The sequence below is a fragment of the Felis catus genome, chromosome D3 (genome assembly GCF_018350175.1).
Source record: "Felis catus isolate Fca126 chromosome D3, F.catus_Fca126_mat1.0, whole genome shotgun sequence".
Classification (NCBI taxonomy): Eukaryota; Metazoa; Chordata; class Mammalia; order Carnivora; family Felidae; genus Felis; species Felis catus.
The window spans coordinates 11,644,540-11,668,466 of record NC_058379.1 but is presented as its reverse complement, the minus strand read 5'-3'; the positions used below and the strand labels follow the sequence as shown (position 1 = coordinate 11,668,466).

At 52.5% G+C, this 23,927-nt stretch overlaps 1 protein-coding gene across 7 annotated transcripts in view; it reads left to right on the top strand.

The window, feature by feature from the left end:
- The window catches only part of TBX5 (T-box transcription factor 5), an 85,075-nt gene that overhangs the window by 55,185 nt on the left and 5,963 nt on the right, over positions 1–23,927 (top strand). For all 7 annotated transcript variants that reach the window (XM_019814585.3, XM_045041620.1, XM_045041621.1 and 4 more), the window contains exons 7-8: positions 2,600–2,691; positions 18,600–18,826. In XM_019814585.3, the coding sequence (XP_019670144.1) occupies positions 2,600–2,691; positions 18,600–18,826 (319 nt within the window). The remainder of the gene's footprint in view (positions 1–2,599; positions 2,692–18,599; positions 18,827–23,927) is intronic.

The following is a 23,927-nucleotide window of genomic DNA, read 5'->3' as shown; positions in this document are numbered from 1 at the left end:
CTTCTTAAATGATCGAATATTTACTTAGCATATCGAGAATCTCTCCCCCTCCTTTAAAAAACAAAAACAAAAACATGATTTATGGTCAGTTGGGTTGCATTTTATTGTGACAAAGCCTGAGTGGGAAAAAAAAAGGCTCCAGGAGGGGATGGGTCTTTGGACTCCAAAACAGAAGTGGCTTCGGGAGTGCACATGTTAAAGACTGTTTTCCTAAGAGATTTTATAGACTTTTCTACTCGTTCTGAAGAGTCGAGTCAAGATCAGGAAGTTGTAGGAATGGGCATGGTTTAAAAAAAAAAGAAATGAGGGGAAAAGGAATGTGTATACACATAAATACCCACACCTACTTTAAAAGTTTTAAAATAGATTTTGTTTTTATAAGAGAAGTTTTAGGTTTACAGCAAAGTTAAGTGGAAAGTACAGAGAGTTCCCATAGACCCCTTGCCCCCCACCCTTCCCAAAGGCTCCCTCACCATCAACATCCCCCACCAGAGTGACACATTATTACAATCGATGAATGCACATTGACACATCGTTATCACCCGGAATCTAATTTAGGGTTCACTTGTGATGTCGTACATCCTGTGGGTTTGGACAAACATATGAGGATGTGTGTCCGCCGTAAAGTATCACATAGAATAGTTTCACTAACTGTCTTCTGGGCTCTGCCTTTTCATCCGTCCCTCCCCACACAACTTCTGGCCACCATTGACCTTTGCCTTTCTAAAATGTCCTACGGTTGGATTCATACACCAGATCTTAAAAACGTTAACTTTGTATGTTTTTTTTTCATCGCAAATGCACACACATGTACACATACACAATATAGTAATTTCACGCTCATTATAGCGTCTTGGGGTGGGAAGGAAACCTTATAAAGCCGTCTCTTCTGGAAAACAGAACATACCAGAATGCCTGCCCCCCCGGATGTGCCACGCATGAATTATGGGTGCATTCACTAATTACTCCTGGTTTCTCAAAGAAACGTGCTCAGTTTCTCAAAGTCTGCAGCGCTACTACGGGGGGTGGATGAGGTGTTTTTCGTGTGTACTTGGCATATGATGTGACCACAAAGAGAAAAGTGTTCTCGCTTTGATTATGTTTCCGTTCGTCTATCAGGGAGAGAGTGCAGAACCAATTTGTGTAAGTTCGTCTCGAAAAGTGCCTCGTCTCCCCTCGCAACAAAGTGAGGGCGGACCTTGGATTTAGAACTTTCTGTGGGTGCCAGCAGAGAGAATTTGATACAATAGTTTTCCTCTTATTGAATAGCTGGTGATTCTGCTTTGATGCGTAGAGAAGGTTACATGTATGAAATAAACGTAAACAAGAAGGGCTTTGACTGAGATCACGGTACTAAGTAGACCAGCATGCCGTATAGATAGGGTACAATCATGATAACGAAGGTGAAGTTAGTGTCACTGAATCTGCCCAGCTGGCTGTAACGGTGATTTGATGAGGGCGCCTGGGTGGCTCAGTCGGTTGAACGTCCGACTTCAGCTCAGGTCATGATCTCGCAGTTCCTGAGTTCGAGCCCCGCATCGGGCTCTGTGCTGACAGCTCGGAGCCTGGAGCCTGCTTCGGATTCTGTGTCTCCCTCTCTCTCTGCCCCTCCCCGCTCCTGCTCTCTCTCTCTCTCAAAAATAAACATAGGGGCGCATGGGTGCCTCAGTTAAGCATCTGATTTTGGCTCAGGTCATGATGTCGCGGTTCTTGGGTTCGAACCCCGCTTTGGGCTCTGCGCTGACAGCTCAGAGCCTGGAGCCTGCTTGGGATTCTGTGTCTCCCTCTCCCGCTCGCACTCTGTCTCTCTATCTCAAAAACAAATCAAAACATTTTTCAAAAAGTAAACACATACACATAAAAAAAGACTCCTTTAAAAAAAAGTGATTTGATGCATAAACATGCGATTCACACACAGCTTTTAGGAAGTACTTCTAGCAAAGTCCATACGGTTGGACTGTTTCCCTGTTCTGTTACTGAGTATTGTACATTACAACCGAAATTTCCAAGAACAGGGATCGCTCTTTGTCTAGAAGATTGAAGGGGTTTGGAGCGGTCTGACAGGTATCATGTATGTTACCATTTCTGTATTTTGGTATTGATTTAATTAGACACCGTCTTCTACCTGGGCTGGCTATAACCCTTGTCTGTGAAGCTGAATGAACCCGGCATGAGGCAGAGCAGAATTTTGGAAGCAGTCGAGTTTTTCCAAACGGCGATCGCCACGCTGCGGGGGGGAGCGACACCGTGTCAACGTGCAGAACTTTCCAGGCTGGGGGGGAGGGGGGGGATCGGCGCACCGAGTGTCGGGGGCCTAGATCGTGTGTGCGGCACAACATGGCAGGATTAAAAACCAAACGCAGCTGGAGTGATGCGGGGTATGACTCCACTTAATGGGCAAACCGAAACCAGGTTTTTTTCCCCTTTTCCAAGCGGTCTGATCTAGGACATTTTTCAAAGCCTCCTGTCGAATGAAGTGGTGGGTTCCGTTGACGTGACTGGCTTAATTTGCTGCCTTTGGTTGCCAGAGGCTGCGTTTCCAGCCATCAAGTGAAAACCCAAGTTTCTCCCTCCCTCTCTCTCTCCTTCCTTCCTTCAGATCACCCAATTAAAGATTGAGAATAATCCCTTCGCCAAAGGATTCCGGGGCAGTGACGACATGGACCTACACAGAATGTCAAGAATACAAAGGTAAGAAGCTGGAAGTCTGGGCTCCTTTGTCCCCACCGAGAAAAGGGAGAAGTGGCCACCCACGGCCTAAACCTTAAAGGATGGGACAGCCTGGGGGGAGGGGCGTGTGCCCCCTCGGGGGGCAGGACGGGGAGGAGGCACGAGGGAACTTGATGTTCCCTGGGGAGGGGCGGGGGGACAAAAGCGAGAACTTTCTCTCCCCTCTTTCTTTGCTGTCGCCTACCTTCCCGTGAAGTCAGTCCTTTCTCTTTCTTCCCATAAGTCACAGCCGATGAATGATTTTCTTTTTTGGCAACAGCTCTCCGTAAATGAAAGGGAAGTTAATGACTTGATTTCCTGGGGGTGAAATACAGACAAACCTGACACCATGTGGTGGTCCGGGGCACTGGGGGGATTGGAAGCTGGTGATAAAAATTGCTCGGTATTTTTACATATCCTGTGGTCACGGTCGCTGATATGATGAATAGAAGGGGCTATAGCAAATGTACATAGTGGGAATTTGGTCTGATTTGAAAGGGTTGTACAAGCCTTGCCAAGTTTCTCAAACGTTCTCTTACCTCATGATACGCTTCCAAAATAACTTACCATATGGCGAGAGAATTAGAAATACATCTTGATTCCTTTGACCAGGAAGGGGTTTCTGTCCCCGCCCCGCCACACCCCTTCTGGTGGGTTTAGTGTTTCAAAATAAAATGAGGTCATTTAGGAAGTTTTTCCTTATCCTCTCTGGAAGACACGAGAAGGGTGAGTCAGGCAGATGGACGGACATACCCATTCAAAGAAACAGAAGGGATCTAAGAAAGGGAGAGGGAAAACCCGCAGCGCTGGGGTTTTAACAGGCGTTTGGAAATACGTGCCACGGAAACCGTGTTTAGCTGGTGGGGTCACCTGCTGTGATTTCGCACGCTTTTAAAAAGTGAGCAACACCGATACCTTCATGCGCACACGTCCGCCCCGCTGGATGTACTTCCGCGTTTATCATTGGGGTCCTTCACGATCGCGGGGGTAGTGAGATTTTTTGTGGTCGTGGCTAAGAGAACCCAGTTCTTAAATTGTTAGAAAACGTTGGCGTCGAGTGTCTGCATTTTGGAAATTGGAGTTGGGTGAAGTCCACGGTCAGCGGAAAAGTTGACAGTAAGCACCGCATAAGGCCGGGGGGGGGGGGGGGCAGTCAACCTGTTTGTGGCCCTGGGCTCACAGCGCCAAGCTGTTGTTTGCACGGTGACCACACTCCCTCGCCATCCTGTTGGCTTCCTTTAAGGCGTTGTAGCCTTTGATGGAGTCTCACCTCAGGCCTGCCGGTGAGGCTCTGGGCCGTGCAGGTAGGGACTGGATGCGAGCCACCCCGCTCCGGCCTGCACACCAAGGGTTTTTCCCTCACATCTTCCCTCCTTCCCACAAAGTCAAGAGCAGACGGGATGATGGACTGAAAGTGTTGCAAATCACCCCCTCACACGCACCCAGTCACCGGGTCCCGTCGATGCAGCCTTCTTAACATGTGTCCAAATTCACCACCCCTTTCTCCTGCCAGGCTCTCGGTTCCAGCAGCCACAGCCTCCTGAGTTGTTTAGACCCTTCTAGGACATTCTCCAGGCAGCTGCCAAAGACATCTGTGTAAAACACGAATCAGACGAGGTTACTCCACAGCCTAGAACACTCCCAGGCTTCCTGATGCCCTCAGGATGAGGTCGTCCAGACTCCTCGAGGAGGGCCACGCCCTTCCTGTCCGACCTGGCCACTCCTCCCTAGCTCTGTCCCCCTCCAGTGCCCCCACTGTGTCTCAATCATGCGGAAGGGGATGCTCGACACCTGTATTCTTCCCATTATTTTTGGCCCCTCGAACAGCACGTCTGGTCTGCCTCGGGCTTTCTCCCTTCCTCCCCACTTGACCCTCTCCCGCCCATCACTAGGTCTCCTTGGAGCTGCCCCTTCCTCCAAGAGGTGTCCCCTGGCCACAGACCGTGTATGTCTGTCCCCAGGACTCCTCACCGCTTTCCTGTGTCGGGCCGGGGCCCTGCGCTTTGGAAGCTGATTGGCTGGATGATAGACGTGGAAAGAGAGACAGGTGGGGAGGCACAGATGTCTTGAGAGCTTCACTGTCAGTGACCCCAGGGGACTCTGTCCTGAAGTTCTAAACACAGCTGGTTAGATATTTAGGCAGATGACTCTACTTTGGTCTGGGTTGGCTGTCCCTTTCAACCCCCAGTTACTGCAGATTCGCCGAGGGGTCGTCCCAGGGTCCTTTTTGGGGAAGCACTTGCAGAAGAGGTGGGAAAGGGTGGCCCGTAGTCAGTAGGCACTCAGTAACTGACATGTTGGATCGGAACTCTCAGCCTAAGAACCGCGTGCGTCTTTGTGGCCGTGTTGGGAGCCGCACTGGGGAACCAGGCTGGGAGAGTGGACACAGTCATGGGCCCAGTACTGTGGACGTGGTCCCTGAGAAGGAGACAGAGTAGGGCAGAGCGGGTCCAACAGAAGGCTTTGGGAGTCGGACGAACCCGGGTTCGATCCTCGCTCTGCATTTATCAGCATGCGCCCTCAGGCGAGTGACTTAACCTCGCAGAGCCTCAGTGTCTTCATCTGTAAAATGGGTGTAAATAAATACAGCTTCCATCTTCCAGGGTTCTTGTAAGTGTTATATGAGAGGCTGTCAACAGGGTACTTGGTTCTTAGTCCACGCTCGATATAACGTATCTGATTTGGGGGAAGACTCGCCATTACTCCCAGTTTTGCCCTCGTTAAGCAGTTATTCTGGGCTGTGGTCCCAACTCCCAGTGACAAGTGGGGAAGATGGCTGTCCGGAGTCGGCTGTGATAATAGCCAGGCCGGAACGGCAGGCTCCCTGTTCGTCTTGTAATCCTGTTTCCTGTCCCCTGCACACCCGGTGACAGCTGGCTTGGGGTGGGGGGGCGGGGGGAAGCAGGAGGAATGACATTTCCTCTAATTCCAGCAGTTGGAAGAAGGGAGAGGGCCGGACATTGACTCACAGTCAGCCCGCGTAAATATTGTCCGCATTCGCTTGGCAAATGTCTGGGCACTCACCCCGCTGTCTCTTCTCACCCAGCTCTCGGTGTTTTTTGAAAACGCAGATGGTCTTCGTTGTTTTGCAACGGCCGTGTACGATTTCTAATTCCAGAAAGAAGACCGCTTACTATAAAAAAATGGGAGAGCTGTGGGAAAAGCACAAAGAGGACGATAAAATTATTTTAAAATCCTGTCTTTTAGCAGGCTGATTAAAATATGCCAAGGTTATTCTGCAAGGTTAATCTGCGGCTTAAACAACATCTTCCCCTAAAAACCAATATTTCCCCAATTGCAGGACCCTTCCCCTGGTGACAGATGGATGATTCTAGAAGGTTACGGACGCAAGCACATCAGGCTGATTTTATAGTTGCCGTTGCTTAGAATGAGGCTGCTTCTAAAGAAGGAGGAAGGGGGGAAGGAAGGGGGACGGCGAAGGCTGATTATTTAAGGGAAAGTATTAACTAAATAGCAGTAGCGCTGGAGTAAACGTTTGTCGAACTTGTCAAGGTCCTACGCAAATGGCCGAAATTTGGGCAATACCCCTAAATGCGCATCCTAACGAGAAAGGTGTGGGAGCTTCACTGCTGTTTGAAATGATCTAGAGCCTGGTTTTCCATAGAACATGGCTTTCTGTGAACTTTGCTCCGGTCTTTAAGATGTGTTCAGGCAGGTTGTGAACTTCCTAAGAGTCAGCAGGTGCTGGGGACCAAGGCCAAGGCCGCTGGGGCAGGAGGTGGGGGCCCTGGGGGGAGGGGAGATGGGGGAAGGAGCGGGTGGGAGTCAGGCTTTGTGGGAAGAGTGGCGTTTGCCCTGTTGGGAACAAGGGTTTTCTGGGTTGGATCAGGGTAGAAGTGGGCAGTGATCTGCAAGTCTTGAGGTCTAGAGTAGGGGTCACATTCTGAAGCTCTCTGAAAGCCAGCCGGGGTGGCCCAGTGACATGGTGGCATTAGGGGGCACAGCTGCTCCAAGAAGCATAGGATGCTCCACACAGAAGGGACCACAGGAGACAGCCTGTCCCCCAGTGTTCTCCCTTTGGCAGAAGGGGAAACTGAGGACCAGAGACTCATTAATCCATGCAGTTTCTGATCTGCCGATCCGTTATTCAGCGAACACACGTTTGGGAAGGGCTCGCTCGACGCCGGGTCCTGAGGATGCAAAGGTGAATCTCCCGGGGAACGGGGTCCACTGGGGGAAAGTTCTGGAGTTGGGATCGGGGCCACCCCATGGAGTAGCTCCAGGGCTCCCCTACTCCACTGAGCCTCGGCTGCCTCGTCTGTCAAATGGGGGATGACTATAGAACCCACCTCCAGGGCTGTTGCCTGGGTGAATGAGATAATGGGCGCATCCTGATTGCTATTGCAAGGTAACAGGTGACGCCCAGGCTTCGCTGGGACGGGCTGGAAGGCTATGCCTTCTGTTCCGTGTGCGTGACTAAATCCGGGACAGCTGGAGCGCTAGACCCCGCTTGCTCTGTGCCACCACGGCCCGCTAAAGGGTCAGGGAGGTGCAGGCGACCTCAGAGTGCCCATCTGCTGGCCCTCGCTCGGTGCTGCTGCTCGTCAGAAGCACTGATGCTGAAAAGACCAGGCGTGGCTGGCCGCCACGTGTGCCAGGTGAAGCAGGAAGTCACCCCGCTCGTCTCGTTCGTGATTTGCGGGTCGGGAACTTGGAAAGGGCTCGTCTGGGCACTTCTCGCCTGCAGCCAGGTGTTGGCTGGGGTGCCAGGTAGCTGAAGTCACGCGTCCGGGCGTCCGGGATGGCACGCAGCTGTGATCGCCAGCTGGTGCTGCCTTTCGGCTGGGACCTCAGCCGGTGCGTGCGGCCCGCCCCGCGTGGCGGACTCCGCGGAGTCAGACTCCTCCCAGGGCTGCCGGCTGCTCCCAAGAGGACCAGGAGGGAGCCGTGAGACTCTTGCTTACCGGGTCTTGAAAACACGTAGTGTTACTCCTGCCGCATCCCGTGGCTTGCACGGGACTCACTGGAGTGGGGCCCGATCTGAGGCGCAGGGATCCCCCCTCTAGGGAGGAGAGTCGAAGAGGGTGTCCGCGTGTTTTAAGCCCACCCCGACATGCACGGAGGCATCTGGCAGGGGATGGGGCCCATACTGAGGCTGGACTGATGTCAGGCCGACGTTGAGACGGGGTCCGTGCCCTCATGAAGCCAGACGCCGGCTTGGCCAGCCCAGGGCCCCTCGGCGAGTCAGGCCGCAGAGGGCTGGCTGTGAGCTCGGCCCCTTGAGGGTGGAGAGACGCCCCCTTGCTCCCCACCGCTTCCCCCACATTTCTTGGGTCACCTTGCACAGAGGGCCATTTATGCAGCGTCATTGGGGTTTGTCACACTCGATGGACTGTGGTGGCTTCAGAGCCTGTCTGGAGCCGGGACACCCTGAGGCTCTGCTTCGCTGGCCTGGATTTGGAGCCCCCCGCCCCCCAGCCAGCCAGCGGCTAGGAAAGCTTAGGGCCCAGGATGTCCCAGCTCCACCCAGGAGGTTCCTGTTGTCTCTCCCAGGCCGGCTCCGCCCACCCACTCTGGAAACCGACGTTGTCACCTGCCTCTGCGCTCCTTAGAGTCCCCTCCATCTTTTTCTCCAGGGCTGGGCTTCTTCATCAGGGTCCCTTTTGAAAATCCGATGAAAGCCAGGGACTCTCTGACCAACTCACAAGATACAAATAGGAAAAAAAAAAAAACATTTGCAAACGATTTCGAAGGATTCAGGGGTCCAACCCCTCCCCCCCGCCCCCACCGCCACCCTAAAAGGTTAAAGCCCTTCCGTTGGCACCTTCCCTCCTCCTCCAGCCCCGGCTTCCTGATTTTAAATGAATGTTGAGCCCTTAACCTCAAACGGTCACTTTTCAAACGGGCTTAGCGCTCTTGCAGCCCCATGCTTGTGGTTGAAGGTAATCGGAATCCCCGGTTAATGAGGAGGGATTTGCAAGACAACATTCCGGAGATGGCATGAACTCCCCACTCCTTGCCGTACTTTTTGGCTAGCCACACGGCTTCCCCCAGAGAAGTGTGAACTTCTGGAAAATAAGAGGGGGTTGTGTTTGGGAAGCCAAGCCGGCCTAAGTTGTGAAATTGAGGTTTGCCCCAAGGGGGTCCCATGTTGGCTCCTGGTTGACCAGCAGGGATATGGATGCTGAGAACACCCCCCCCCCTCGACCTTTTCTTGCTCATCTGCAGCACTGTCCCCACCCCCACCCCCCCCCCCCCCGGCATACCTTCTCTTCAGGGACAGTGTCTGTGGGCACATCACTCATTCACGTGCGAATAGCACTTCTCAGACTTTTGGCAGACATCAAAATTACCTGGGGGTGGGGAGCTTGTTAAGAAAAGCAGATTTCTGGGTTTCCTCCGCAGAGGTTCTGAATCGGTGGCTCTAGGGAGGGCTCAGAAACGGCCCTTTGGCACGTTTTCTGATGGAGGGGTCCCCAGCTCGCACCTGGGTAATCCCCTGGCTCTACAGAACGGGCACGGGTGTTCAGGTAAATGTGTGAAATAGATCTGGAAATAGATCCCGTGTGCTGGGCTGTTGTGTAAAACCTAACCCTTTGCTGTAAGCGCTCAACTTTGGCTGAACGTGAGAAGTACCCGCGGTGCTTCCCCAGTGTTTTGTTTTGAAAACTGTAAAACATACAGAAAACGTGGAAGAAGGGTACAGTGAGCACCCACAAATCTGCTGCTTACATTCTACAGTTAATATTTTGTTGTATATTTGCCCTATCAGCCATCTGACCACCCATCCATCCATCCGTCCATCCACCCACCCATCCTCCCATCAATCCATTGACCAGTCAATCTTTCCATCCATCTATCCATCGGCCAGTCCATCTATCCACCTACCCATCCACCCATCCACCCATCCATCCATTGACCAGTCTGTCTTTCCATCCATCCATCCATCCATCCACCCATCCATCCATTGACCAGTCTGTCTTTCCATCCATCCATCCATCCATCCATCCATCCATCCACCCATCCATCCATCGACCAGTCTGTCTTTCCATCCATCCATCCATCCATCCATCCATCCATCCATCGACCAGTCTGTCTTTCCATCCATCCATCCATCCATCCATCCATCCATCCATCCACCCATCCATCCATTGACCAGTCTGTCTTTCCATCCATCCATCCATCCATCCACCCATCCATTGACCAGTCTGTCTTTCATCCATCCATCCATCCATCCATCCACCCATCCATCCATTGACCAGTCTGTCTTTCCATCCATCCATCCATCCATCCATCCATCCATCCACCCATCCATCCATTGACCAGTCTGTCTTTCCATCCATCCATCCATCCATCCACCCATCCATCCATTGACCAGTCTGTCTTTCCATCCATCCATCCATCCATCCATCCATCCATCCATCCACCCATCCACCAGTCCATCTATCCACCCACCAATCTCTCTGTCCATCAATCCACCACCCCATCCATCCATCCATTTTATTTTTTTATGCATTTCATATTGAGTGGCAGTGGCAGACACGAGTATATTCCACTCCTCTATGCTTCATGCGTATCATTAACTAAGACTCCATTTTTGCTCACAAATCTCTATTTTAGGTAAAGTTACATACAGTGAAATGCACAAACCATAAGGGCACCGTTCGCTTTTTGACAAACGCACATTCCTGTGAAACCCAAGCCCCCATCGTAATATAGAACATTCCCCCACCCCAGAAACTTCCCTCATGCCCCATCCCAATTAATTCCTGCCCCCACGTCCCCACCAGAAGCAATTCGACTTTTATTTCCTTTCTACTGTAGGTTTTTTCTGTTACAGAATTTGGTGTAAATGGATGCTTATAGCGTGCACTCTTTTTGCATAAGGCTTCTTTCTCCTGGGGAGCTCTTTAAGATCGCCAAGTCCAGGCTGCACCACAGAACAATGACATCAGACTCTTGGCGGGGATGGGGGGTGGGGTGGACTCAGGAGTCAGTATTTCTTTTCTTTGCTGAAATATTCTTTTTTTAAATTGAAGCATAATTAATACATGGTGTTCTATTAGTTTCAGGTGTACAGGATAGTGATTCAACAATTTGATATATTGTTCAGTGCTCATCAAAATAAGTGCATTCATTTTTTTTTTTAATGTTTATTTTTATTTTTGAGAGAGACAGAGACAGAATGCGAGTGGGTTAGGGGCAGAGAGAGAGGGAGACACAGAATCCGAAGCAGGCTCCGGGCTCTGAGCTGTCAGCACAGAGCCCGACGTGGGGCTCGAACCCACGAGCTGCGAGATCATGACCCGAGCCGAAGTCGGACGCTCAACCGACTGAGCCACCCAGGCGCCCCCACAATGAATGCATTCTTAATCTCCTTTATTTCACCCGGAGTGAACATTTGTTTCCCTTTAATTCTCCCAGGTGGTTATACTGTGCAGCCAAGCTTGAAACCCACTCCAATCTCTAGCCATCCTCACTCTAAGCCCTGTATCTCAGCTGCCCCATCCCAGTCATGTTCTCACATTAGAAGTTTGTCTCCCTGGAGACCCGTTCCCTCATAGGTGTTTGTGTCTGTTTTTAGGGGGAGAGACAGATTTTTATATTAGTACACAGGCCATTTAGCATTCTTGCAGAAGTGGTTGCTTTTGGGTGGCTTTGCCAAGGTCGTTGTTCGAACTGAAGGTCACCAGCAGCTCCTTGACTTACTTCTTTCTGCATGACCAAGGGGCCCCCGCGTGCGTCCCCTCGGAACAAAAGCTTCAAAACAATCCCCTCTGGTATAGGAAGCAGTTTGAGAAAGATCTGTTAGTCCGGGCCCTCCCAGTCTTCCGGCTTCCAGAAAGACCGTGGCCAGACCTCAGAAAGTCCCCTCTACCTTCCCATCCTCCATCTAAAATCATTAAAAAAAAAAAAAGCTAGTAAAACAAAGACATGGTTAAACTTGTTGAAACTGATAGTTTTAGGAGACTGAACCAAGGCGGATTGTACCCTTACCGTGAGCCCCATCGAAAGTTTCGTTTGCACTGACCTTTCCTGTCTGTAGCCTCACATCCTAGCTCTTACTTTGGGGGCTCACAGCTATGCTACGTGACGTGGGCCTTGGTCGTCCCGTTCTGTGAGTGGAGAAACTGAGGCAAAGATTGATGTCATCAGCGGTCCGTGAAACCATTCAGCGCTTTCTCTGTGATCCCAGAGCTGTCTCTGGACCGCTTTTTGAGGAGGTGATAACAAGAATGGCCCTCTCCCTGGAAACATTGACAAGTTCTAAATATCTGATGTTTGGGCATAGTAGGGGGGGTGGGTTCCTAGACCAATCAGAGCCCGGGCAAGGGAGGTATCTCTGCTTCAGAATCGAGTAACGGGCGATTTGTAAGCTGGTGCTCATCGAGCTGTGTGTCCCGCCTACGGGCTCAGCCTTTCCACGCATCGTATTGTTTTACAATCCCAAGAGGCAGTGGATTTTACTGTTCCCATTTTACAGACAGAAAACTGAGGCTCAGAGAAAGGTGGAAGCTAGCCTGCTCCACCGTGGCCACGTTTGTGGCTGGTGAGGCACATCCACGAGGCCTGACTTCAGAGCCCCGACTCCACACGACCACCCTGATATTCAGTTACCCGGAGATTCAACCGGGGAGCCCCGAGTTCTCAAACCGAAGTGCCGTAAGGTGGGGGCTCACAGCCGCAGAGGGAGAGGCGCCTTTGAATTTCTTGGTGCCCCCTCGAATCCTGCAGCCCCGGTTGTTGAACCAGTGGTGGGAGAGGGGGTCCAACTTCTTAGCGCGCCCGGTTCTCACCGCGCCTTCTGCAGCGTGCTGGTGCGGCATGAACTGAGTCATAAAAATAATGGCAAAGCCCTCTGTGCGCTGAGCTCCGTCCTGCCTGGGCTGAGCTGTCCCCGGTCCCCCCAAGCGTCCACGCACGTGAGATCAGAAGAGCGCCCCTGAGCGTACTAGAGAGTGAATAAATCGCCAAGGCCCTTGTGGGATGGTGGGAATTTTAATCACAGATTAAGGTACCAGCAGAGGAGGGATTTGCTCCGCGGGGACAGGGATTTTGCAATCCCAGTCTTGCCCCAGCAAGCTGCTTCGGTTGTTTGAGAAGGGCTCGCTGGGCTTGGCGGGGGTTGGGGGCGGGGGGGGGGGGGAGCGACAACACCCCTCCCCCCCAGCACCCAGCACCCCTGCCACCTGCTCCCGTGAAAAGGCCGATTCAGTTGGCCGCAGTGGAAGACCTTCTCGGGGGCGTTCATTAGCTGGCGGCGGGCAGTTTGGCCGCGGATCGCAGTATTCCCTTGTAACGTTTTACAGCCCAGACCCGGCGACAATGGCGTCATTCACTGCACTCGCTCACGTGGAACAGAATGTGAGCGGGGGCCCGAGCCGGGGAGAAGCTGCTCTGCGGGGCGCCGGCACCCAGGGCGAGCGGAGGGGCTGAGGACCCCGGCTGGTGTCGGGCGAGCCCGGACTGAGCACAGCCCGTCCTTGAGGATGTGGCCGCGGCTGGCAGAGAGCAGGGGTGCGGGCGGGGGGGTGACCTTCGGTAAACTCAAGGCCGCTCAGACGGTAGGATTGACAGGTTGACCAGTAGAACTTGATGTTGCCCGATGCAGCCCATCTCCAGCTGCTGCCACCAGGATGCCTTATGCAACAGGGCGGCCGTGTTGCCCAGGCTGTTGTTGTGAAGGCAACAATTCCCTGCGATCAAGTGTAAGTGAGCTAGCAAGAGCTTTGGAATAGCACTGAGCCCGGGCGAAGCTCGGCTTTATCCTCTGCTGTGCCATCTGGGGAGAGTTGCTTGACCTCTCTGAGCCTCAGCTTCTTTACCTCTGAAGTGCATGTAATCCTACCGGTGAGGTGGGCATATCGCCCGGATCAAATGAGGGTAAGGCTTCATTCAGTTCATCGCCCGGAAGATGAGGGTAAGGCTGGAACAAAACAAAACAAAACAAAACAAAACCCCCAGCACTTTGTTGCTGCCCTCTTCCTAGATGCACAAGGGCTTTTCAACTTTTACCTTTACCCCCTTTGTGCCCTGGATTCTTTCTTCTTGTTTTTTTTAACGTTTATTCGGTTTTTGAGAGACAGAGACAGAGCGTGAGCGGGGGTGGGGCGGGGAGAGAGGGAGACGCAGAATCCGAGCTGTCGGCCCAGAGCCCGACGCGGGGCTCGAACCCATGGGATCGTGACCTGAGCTGAAGTCAGACACTCAATGGACTGAGCCGCCCAGGCGCCCCTCCTGATCCTGATTTTTTTTTCTAATTTTTTTTTTTTTTTTACATTTTATTTATTTTTGACATACAGAGAGAGAGACAGAGCACAAGTGGGGGTGGGGCGGGGAGAGAGGGAGACGCAGAATCCGAAGCGGGCTCCAGGCTCCGAGCTGTCGGCCCAGAGCCCGACACGGGGCTCGAACCCACGAACGGCGAGATCGTGACCTGAGCCGCAGTCGGAGGCTTACCCCAGGCGCCCCAAGCGCGCTGGATTCCTCACTGCCGCTCTCGAGCTGTAGAGGAAGACAATTTGTCTTCCCCGCTGCAAGGACGTTAGACGCCGTCTTGTTGCTACTGACCGCATTCCTTGGGTGCATTGGGGAGCCCGGGGAAAATCCGCCCCCCGCCCCGTGTTGGTGGATTGCCGGCGCTTTCCCCCCTTTGTGTCGACCCCGTACCGATGGAGGGGACGCTTCGCCGTTGCACGCTCCTGTTTTGACACCTGTCGGATGGACTTGGGGACGTTGCACGGCAGGCACCGAGAGGGAGGTGTTCCTGATTGACGGTGGGGATGATGTCTCAAGCGCCTTGCAGAGAAACAAGCTGTGAGGGACAAGTGGCTGTTGGGATAATGTGGCTCTCCCACTTCTGGGAGTGTTAGTAATCAAAAGCAGGGTTTGGCCTTTGCAGAGAGTTGTTTTGCAAGTTGGCAGCACTGGAGGGGAGAATTCCACGGAGTCCATTGATACATTCTCTTGTAAAATCCCTCGGCCAACATTTTTTGGGAGTTGTTTTCTTTAATTAAAAAAAAATAACCTTCCCCATTAAGAACATACGACTGAAAGAGATTTCCCCCTTCCTGTCGGAGCTCTGGCAGCCCAGCTCTGGAACTAAGCAGACCCGAACAGAATTGCCAGCAAGAGTTGACAACTTTTGTAATGTTTTATTATTATTCTAATTTTTCTTCTTCTTCTTCTTCTTCTTTTTTTTTCCATTACGTAGCTGCAACCTCAAAGAGAGGACCGTAAAGCTAATTCTATTCCTTTCAGGCCTCTGGCCCCAGGGGGGAGTTCTGAGTGTTGTGGCCGCTCAGGACGGCTCCAGCTTGGGTTCTGAGATGGCCCGTAGCACGGGAAAGCTCCGCCAGGGGACCCCCGGGTGTCGTGAGGGTTCTGTGCCCTCATGGAAACTTGGCGGATGCTCTGCGTCCCCTGCCTGGCTACTCTGACGTGCTTTCGCGTGACAAACAAAGTCCGGGGCCAGGGTGGAGATCATTCCAGCCCCCGAGGGGTGGGAGAAGCCGGGGAGGAATCTTGGGCCCCGGTCCCTGCTCTCCTAAAAGTATACTGTGTTCTGAGAATGGAAAGACACCATCAGGAGCCTGCGGAGAAGTGGTTAGGGGACGCCTGGGGTAGAGTCCTGGTGGTGGGTCTTTCTAGCTCTGTGACCAGGGGCGGCAAGTTGCTTCTTCTCCCAGGGCCTTGGTTTCCTAATCTGTAAAGTGGGGACCAAACCAGTCCCTACTTCCTAAGGGTCACAGAAAGGATGGAGAGGACCAATGCAGCGCACCCTTCAGAATGTGCTAGACGCAGCGCTCTTTGGACGTGACATGATTTCACGTGCGCTCTTTTCAAACGTAGATTTATTTTTATTTTTTTTTAAGTTTTAAAAAAATTTTAATTTGTTTTTATTTTATTAAAAAAATTTTTTTCTTAATGTTTTTATTTATTTTTGAGACAGAGAGAGACAGAGCATGAGCAGAGAAGGGGCAGAGAGAGAGGGAGACACAGAATCGGAAGCAGGCTCCAGGCTCTGAGCCATCAGCACAGAGCCCGACGCGGGGCTCGAACCCACAAACCGTGAGATCATGACCTGAGCCGAAGTCGGACGCTCAACCGACTGAGCCACCCAGGCGCCCCTTTAATTTGTTTTTTTTAAATGTTTGTGTATATTTCAGAGAGACAGTGTCAGTGGGGGAGGAGGAGAGAGAGCGGGAGACGCAGAGTCGGAAGCAGGCTCCAGGCTCCGAGCTGTCGGCACAGAAGTCGGCCAAAGTCGGCCGCTTAACCGACTGAGCCACCCAGGCGCCCCTCTTTGAGTTCAATGAGTATTTATTTCAGTTGCTGTCCAGTTGCCGTCGCTTTGCAGATCTCGTCGCTCAGAGTGAGGCTAAACGCACTTGGCGAAAAACGGATTGAAAAACGTGATTCGTAAAAGAAGAGTTTGGTTCATGGCAAAAATCACAGCTGAGTTTGGGATTTACTGATACGTATTTCTTCTCGGGAGGCGGTCGCAGCCTGTTTGGTGGCATGGGCCTCTCTGGTGGCCTCGTGAAACTGACGTGTCACTTCTCAGAGTAACACGATTCGACGCATCGTAGCAATTGTGTGGATTGCAGAAGAACACCAGTTGTATTAAAATACAGTGATGGAAGTATTTTTATTATTTATTAGTTCTTTAAGAGAGAGCGTGAGTGAGCGAGGGGCAGAGAGAGAGAGGGGGAGAGAGAGAGAGAATCCCGAAGTGGGGCTTGAGCTCAGCTGAAGCAGGGCTCAAACTCACGGACTGCGAGATCATGACCTGAGCCGAAAGCCAAAGCCGGACGCTTAACCGACCAAGCCACCCAGGTGTCCCTCCTCATTCTTTTTCAATTCTGTGTAATATTCCATTGCTCGGCTCTGTCAGAGTTTACTTAGCCATTAATGAGGGCATTTCAGCCATTTCTAGTTTTCCCCTGGGCTGCAGGGAAAAGCCTCAGGCTTATGTCTTTGCGCACTGACCTGGTCAACTTCTTAGGGAAATTCGTCGTAATTGGATTGCTGGATCTGCATTATTGTATATTAAAAAAAAAAAAAAAGGGGGATGCTATCCAGTCGCCTTCCAGTAAGGATGGGGTGGATCACGCCTCCATCAGCCTGCACACTGATTGTGGTTTTCCTGTCCCCGATTTCCTCTCCCCACTCCAGATGTCAGCAGCCCCCTTCCCTGCATGGATGAGCACACGCTGGGGGTCAGACTATAATCTTCTTATGAGCACAGATGCTTCTCTCAGTTCTCCCTGTTTTGAAAGGAATTATCGGGGCGCCTGGGTGGCGCAGTCGGTTAAACGTCCGACTTCGGCTCGGGTCACGATCTCGCGGTCTGTGAGCTCGAGCCCCGCATCCGGCTCTGTGCTGACAGCTCGGAGCCTGGGGCCTGCTTTGGATTTTGTGTCTCCCCCTCTCTCTGCCCCTCCCCTGCTCATGCTTTGTCTCTCTCTCTCTCTGTCTCTCTCAAAAATAAATCAACATTAAAAAATTAAAATTATTTATTTATTAAAATGAAAAAAAGAGTTTTATTTATTTATTTATCTTGAGAGACGGAGAGAGCATGAGCAGGGGAGGGCCAGAGAGAGGGAGAGAGAGAATCCCAAGCAGGCTCGGTGCGGTCAGCACGGACCCCGGGGCGGGGCTCGAACTCACGAACCTTGAGATCGTGAGCTGAGTTGAAATCAGGAGTCGGCCGCTTAACCGACTGAGCCGCCCTCAATTCTCCTTTTTATTGTAGAGCCACCCCTCCTCCCGACTCCTCTGCAGACTCTTCTTCTGACCCTCCTCACCCACCCGGCTTCCTGTGGGGCTCCCTCCTTCCCGGGGGGAGGTTCCTGGTGAAATCCCCAAGCTCTTATGAGGAAAGGAGTGGGAATTCCTGGTGTGAAAGCTGAAGGCAAGGGAACGTGGCGCGTGCGAGCCGGACGAGTGTGAGAAACCAGGTTCTGAGCACCTGGGAGGATGCTCTTCGTGGGATGTCACTGGATTTTCTTCTACTCGGTTTCCCCGTGGGACGCCTGAGGCTCAGAGGGGCACACAGTCTATAAGTGATGGGGGGGGGGCCTGAACCTGGGCCTGCCCAGTCCTAGATCTGTGCTCTGCTCTCTGTTTCCTTTGGCCCTGTTCTGCCTTCCCTCCTCTCTCTGTCTCTCTCTCCTTACTCTCTCAAAACGACCACAGTAATGATGACGGCCGTCGTTTGTTGAACGCTCGCTCTGTGTCAGCTGCTGTTCCGTCTTTCACACGTATGAATTTCTTTTTTTTTTCCCTCAACGATCCTTTGAACTGGGGATTTTTACTATCCTTGTTTCACAGATGGGACAACCCAGGCACGGAGGAGAAGTTAAATATGATGGCAGTGGTGACCAGTAGAACAGCTCAAAAGGAAATTGTAAGGCACAGATGAGGGTAGCCGGGGATCGTTCCTGACTATTCTAGAGGGTCAACTACCTTTTTCCTAATGTTGACCAAAGACCTGAGCGCCGTTTTAAAGATGGAAACCCAGGAGTTAAGCCTAAGTGACCCCGACTGCTCAGCTCTTTTAGGTTTTGAATTAGGGAATTCAAAGACATACGCAACAGATTGAAGTATTTCAAGACGCTGTGTGTTCATTGATCACGAAGAGGGTTCCTCAGCGGTGGAGCTCACTTAACTTTCAGTATACATACAGAACTATACGTAAACCCACTTGCCTAACGTATAAGGCATGAAAAGTTAGTGCCTAAATATATATGTCTGTTTATTTGATGCACTTGAGTACAAGTGGATCGCTTCACTCGTCAAAGACGCCTTTGTTTCTTATGCTGTGACACATTTCTGGTGGATTCTCTGATCCCGTGGCTCAGCCAGCGGGGGGCATCTGTATGGGGGGCACTGATCCACAGTATTTCTCACCTTCTCTCTTTCAGTAAAGAATATCCCGTGGTTCCCAGGAGCACAGTAAGACAGAAAGTAGCCTCCAACCACAGTCCTTTCAGCAGTGAGCCTCGAGCTCTGTCCTCCTCGTCCAACTTGGGGTCCCAGTACCAGTGCGAGAATGGTGTATCCGGCCCCTCCCAGGATCTCCTGCCCCCGCCCAACCCATACCCACTGCCCCAGGAGCACAGCCAGATTTATCACTGCACCAAGAGGAAAGGTGAGTGTGATACTCCCTGCCTGCCCACCTTGCCTTTCTGTTTTTCCTTCCTTTCCTTGGGGGAAGAAAAATACACACAACTACATTTGTTTATTTAAAAGACGTAAGCAATATAAAAACTCACGGAGGTTGTGAGACACTCAAACCATTATCTGTAGAACTTGACATGTCTCCTCCAGTTCTGGCCCCTTCCTTGGGGAAAATGTATTTGAAACGTCCAGTCTTGTTTGATTCGTTTACACCCGCACGCGCAAGCACATAAAAATGGTTTTGTTTTTGCTTCTAACGGCTGATACTATGCCGTCTGAATATCGCAACTTGCATTTCTTAAACTTGAGACTATGCCGCGGAGGATCTTTTCCCGAGCCTAGAGCCGCCTCGTGCTTTTTAGTTGCCGAAGGGAGAGCGTTGCCCCCAAAGGGTGAAGCCGCGTCTGCCTTTCCACCCCCACTGGCAGACACGGTGGTTTCTTCCAGCATTTTCGTTGCCTCCCGCGAGCCATGCTGCAGGGAGCTCTCTTACAGTTGGATGTGCTTTGGTTTATGTGCTACGGTTTCTCTTGGGTGGGTGGATTCTGAGCTCGTCTTCTTGCCTTTCTAGATCCAAACCGACACCCAAAAAAGAAAGAAAGGAGAAAAACCACAGCGGGTTGTTTTTCTCTCCTTTGCATTTTGTCTTGAAATCTGGTTTGAACTCTGTCTGAGACGCTGCGTAGTTTTCTTGGCCGAATGAGAAATGGGGACTTTTCCTGAGTCAGCTGAGTCTAGGGCTATCATACCGAAGGGAATTTCTGGTGGCATATTTTTCGAGCCAGAATCAAAGTGGTTGACCTGGGGGGGGTGGGGTGGGGTGTGCGGCTGAGTTCAGCTTTACTGGAACCGTTGCTTGTGTGAGCGGCAGACAGGCATGGCGGGGACAGCGTGGGCAACGGGGCTGGAGGACCCAGGCTGGAGTCTCAGCTCTGCCGCCAGCTTCCTGTGTGGCCTTAGCCAGGTGTCCTGGCGTCTCGGTGCCTCAGTTTCTCGCTTTGTAAATGGTGCCGAGTTCCCGAGAGCACCCGATACTCGGTGAGCACCCGGTAGGTGTTGGCTCTGGTTACGGCTGTCGCTCTAGGAAGTGTGTCCGTGGAGGGGGAGGTGGTAAGGCTCCCGTCCCAGTGAAGCTTCGAGAAAGATACGGGACGGAGGGAACTACATACAATTGGGATGAATCCTACCTTTGCCAGTTGCAAATTTTCATGATTAGGGGCAAGTTACTTAACTGTTCTGAGCCTTATTTTTTCTAATCTGTAGATTTGGGCTCACGATTAGACCTATAGGCTTGGTGTGAGGATGTCATGAAATTGGGCTTGTCGTATATATATATATTGTTTAAGTTTTATTTTATTTATTTGAGAGAGACAGAGACCGTGCAAGTGGGGGTGGGGCAGAGAGAGAGGGAGACACAGAATCCGAAGCAAGGCTCCGGGCTCCGGGCTGTCAGCACAGAGCCCGACGCGGGGCTCGAACTCACGGACTTTGAGATCGTGACCCGAGCCGAAGTCGGACGTTTAACCGACTGAGCCACCCAGGCGTCCCTCGTGCTTGTCATATTTAGCACAAGGCGGACCCAATAAGCAGTCACTGGTTTGCTCCAGCGGGCCCAGTGTGGCCTGATGTGTCTCCCCAGCCTCAGTAGCCAACTCAATGCCTTTGGAATTCCAGTGCCCAGTGTCTGGAACATCTTTAAAAAAAAAAATATATCAACTCACTAACAACTGATGGAAACAGATGCTTTGGCAGTGTTCTCTGAGCCGAGGTTACTTGAGGAAAGTCGCACGGTTTGACCATTGGACGTGTACCGATCTCGCAGTTTGCCGGAGAGAAAGGCCGTCGTTGGTTCAAGCCCGGGGCTGGGGTGCTGATCCGGGTGAGGCTGTTTTCCAGGCTGAAGCCCATCCACGCTCCTTGGATCCCAAAGGGTGGAACAATGATATCACCCCAACAGACCCCCTGGCCCGGCTCCCAGCGGGTCCGCTGCTGCGTGGCCTGGAGACCAGATGCGTGCAAAAATGTCTGCCTCTCCAGGCCCCAGCAGGGGTTGAGGATGTCACCTGGGGCACAGGACCCTGCACGGAGATCCTGTTCTGTGTTCTGTGTAAGGGTGCCCCGCCCAGGCTCTCCACCACGACCTTTTAACAACGCTGCTAGGTAGGTGCGGTTATTCACCCGCTTTACAGGTGGGGAAACTGAGGCCCGGAAAGGTAAACGCACATGCCGAAGGCTCCCGGGGGGCAGAATTTGAACCCGTGCCTGGTCAGCAGTATCAGCTACGATCTCAAAACGCCATGCTCCGCTAGAGACCCGTCTCGAGACCGAGACTGGGTCAGACACACGGATGAAGAGCTCACCGGGTTTGAATTAGGGAGTTCTGTCGATTAAATTAATGCCAGACCAGAAGAAGGGGAGGAAGAAGTTAAAAAGAATCAAGGCACTTTTTTAAGGCTCGATATTTACAGCAGCATCCGTGTCAATGCTTTTTCTCCTGGAGGCGGCGGGGGGAGAGTCGGAAGGCTTTGAATGCCGGGGGAATGGACCCCCTCCCGTGATGGGAGCAGGTGACCCGCACAGGGCACTCGGCGGGTCCTCAGGTGAGCTCAGGGTCAGCTTGAGATGGCCGCGGGCGAAGCCAGTGGGGTGGCGACCAGTCTGTGGCAGGAGGTCACAGCAGCTGACGCTTTCCGGCTGCGGGCAAGCCCCCCGCTTTCTCAGCCCTAACTCCCTCTTCTGCAAAACGAGTGTGATAACAGCACCTCCCCCGTAGGGTTGCGGTGAGATGGAACGAGATGGTCTAAGGGCGCAGCGCCCGTTGGCTGGCCGCCGCTCTAGGCGCTTCTGAAGCTCACGGTGGCGAGGGGGTCGGATGTCGTCCCGCGTGGTGACATAACTGATGACCACGGTGGGCTAATGCTGCAGAGCAGATCTGCAAAGTGCTGGTGCCTGTGAAGCGGGGGTGGGGGGCGGGGGGGGGGCGGGAAACCTCTGCCCTTCTCACCCCCCGCCACCCTCCCCCCAAAAGGGAGCTCCCAGGGACAGCATTCCAGCCAAGCTCTGTCTGTCCTGCGTGCCTCTCGGAGACGACAAAAAGCAATTCATCATCAGCCTCCATTGTAAGGTGATAAGGAATCAGCCAGGTTTCCTTCCAGTTTGGGAGTCCCGCGAAGTGGTGACTCCATGGGTGGCTTTCCCCGCCCCCCCCCCCACCCCTGCCCCGGCCCCCTGCCTGCCCCACTATCTGACTTCCCTTCATTGTCTGTCTCCTTTCCAACGAGCCCAGGAGGCAGGCCCAATGAAATGTCAAAGGGCCAGGCCGGCCGGAGGGCTTCTTGTGTTTGGACCCAGCTGTCTCCCAACTATCTCTCCCGATGGATGGAACCAAAAGAGCTGGGAAGGTCTTTTATCAACGCCACTCAATCAAATCCAGGACCCCGGGGCCTGGGAGAACACTTGTCTGTCTCTTGTTCCCCCTCCCACTCTGACAGCCCCCCCCCCCACCGCCTTCCCACATTTAGATATCAGAGGCAACCCAAATAAAGATTTAAAGCAAAGCCATATACTGCCTTGGCCCTTCAAAGGCAAGTCAGAGGTGGGAGGAAGGGCGGGGAACATAGTTTTGCAGGGTGCATTTTGTCGGCGCTGTGTGCTTTTTCGAGGAATTTCACATCGCTTCCTTCCTTGGACCCGCGCTGTAGCCCCTGAGCGGGGAGGGGGCTCAACATTTTGCAGGGTCAACAGGGGACCAAGAGGTTGGGGTCGCTTCCCAAGGTCACGGGGCTGGTGAGTGGCAGATCGGGGACGTATTCGTCAAAGAAATATCGGTTGAGCTCTTACTGTGTCCGGGGCACTGTGCTGAATATGGGGGATAAGCCGGGGGGGGGCAAGGTGGCCGGGGTCCCTGCTCCCCGAAACCTGGGAGACAGATAGTAATCAAGTGGATGAATTTATGATTTTCAGGTGGTGGTTAAGTGAGGGGCAGACTGGGGTCTTTTGGTTCCCAGTTGACGATCTCCCTACAGTACCATTCCAGTCCTTTCCACGTTGGGCTAAGAGCTAACACTACGGGTACATGCACCATTCTTCATCCATCCATCTGTCCATCCATCCGTCCAACCACCCACCCATCTATACCCATCCATCCACCCACCCATCCATCCAGGTCAAGGTTACCACCCTTTCGTATTTTCTGAACACAGCGGGTTTCGTGAAAGCCGAAAGGCTAAGCCCTCCGAAAGAGCACGGTTTTGTGACCCGGAGGGACTGAACTATAGTTCCGCTTCTGACTTGCTAAAGGTCACTCAGCCCAGTGGCTGGTGACCATGGTCTTTCATCTGAGTGAACCCAGTCAGCGAGGGAAGTGACCTGTTTGGGAATGGTGACAAATGTCCTTAACGGGAATAGCGATTTCAAAGCAGGCTTGTGGGTATTCCGGCTCGAATCCACCCAGACACCCTCCAGCATGGGACAGCCTTCCCAGGGCCATCTGTCCCATCTTCCAGAGGGAAAGGAGAGAAGACCCGTCATCCCTGGACAGCTAAGATTTGAACACATGATGGGCAAGGAAGGTAGAAACTAAAGCACACTTCTTACGTGCATTCCTACAACAAAGTTAAGTATTAGCCTCCTATAGAGTCAAAAACGGAAATTGGAATGGTAAAGTGGTTTGCCCCAGGTCACATAGCCGAGGGAGAGTCAGAGACGTGACCGCGCCCTAAAATCTGTGGTCTGGATTTATCATCAAAGCCACATGGTCCAGAATCAAAAGCCGCTAGAAAGACGCAAGGGGCCGGGGATTTTCAGGGGGCAATGAGGTGACGGGTGCTCAGCATCCCGTAAGAGCTTTCTCGTAATTCAGGAGACACAGCGGGGTTCAGGACAGGTGGACTACGCCTGAGCATTCTTGTTCTTCAACTCCCTGAACCTGAGCTGTGGGACCCGTCTCACGGAAGACTTGATGGCTGACTACAGCGCGTTCCCGGGCCGTGGAAAGTAGGCTTGGCTGGGAAAGAGGCCTTTGCAGTTGACCGGTTGGTTATCAGGCTCCCAAGAAAGAGAAGGAAATCAAG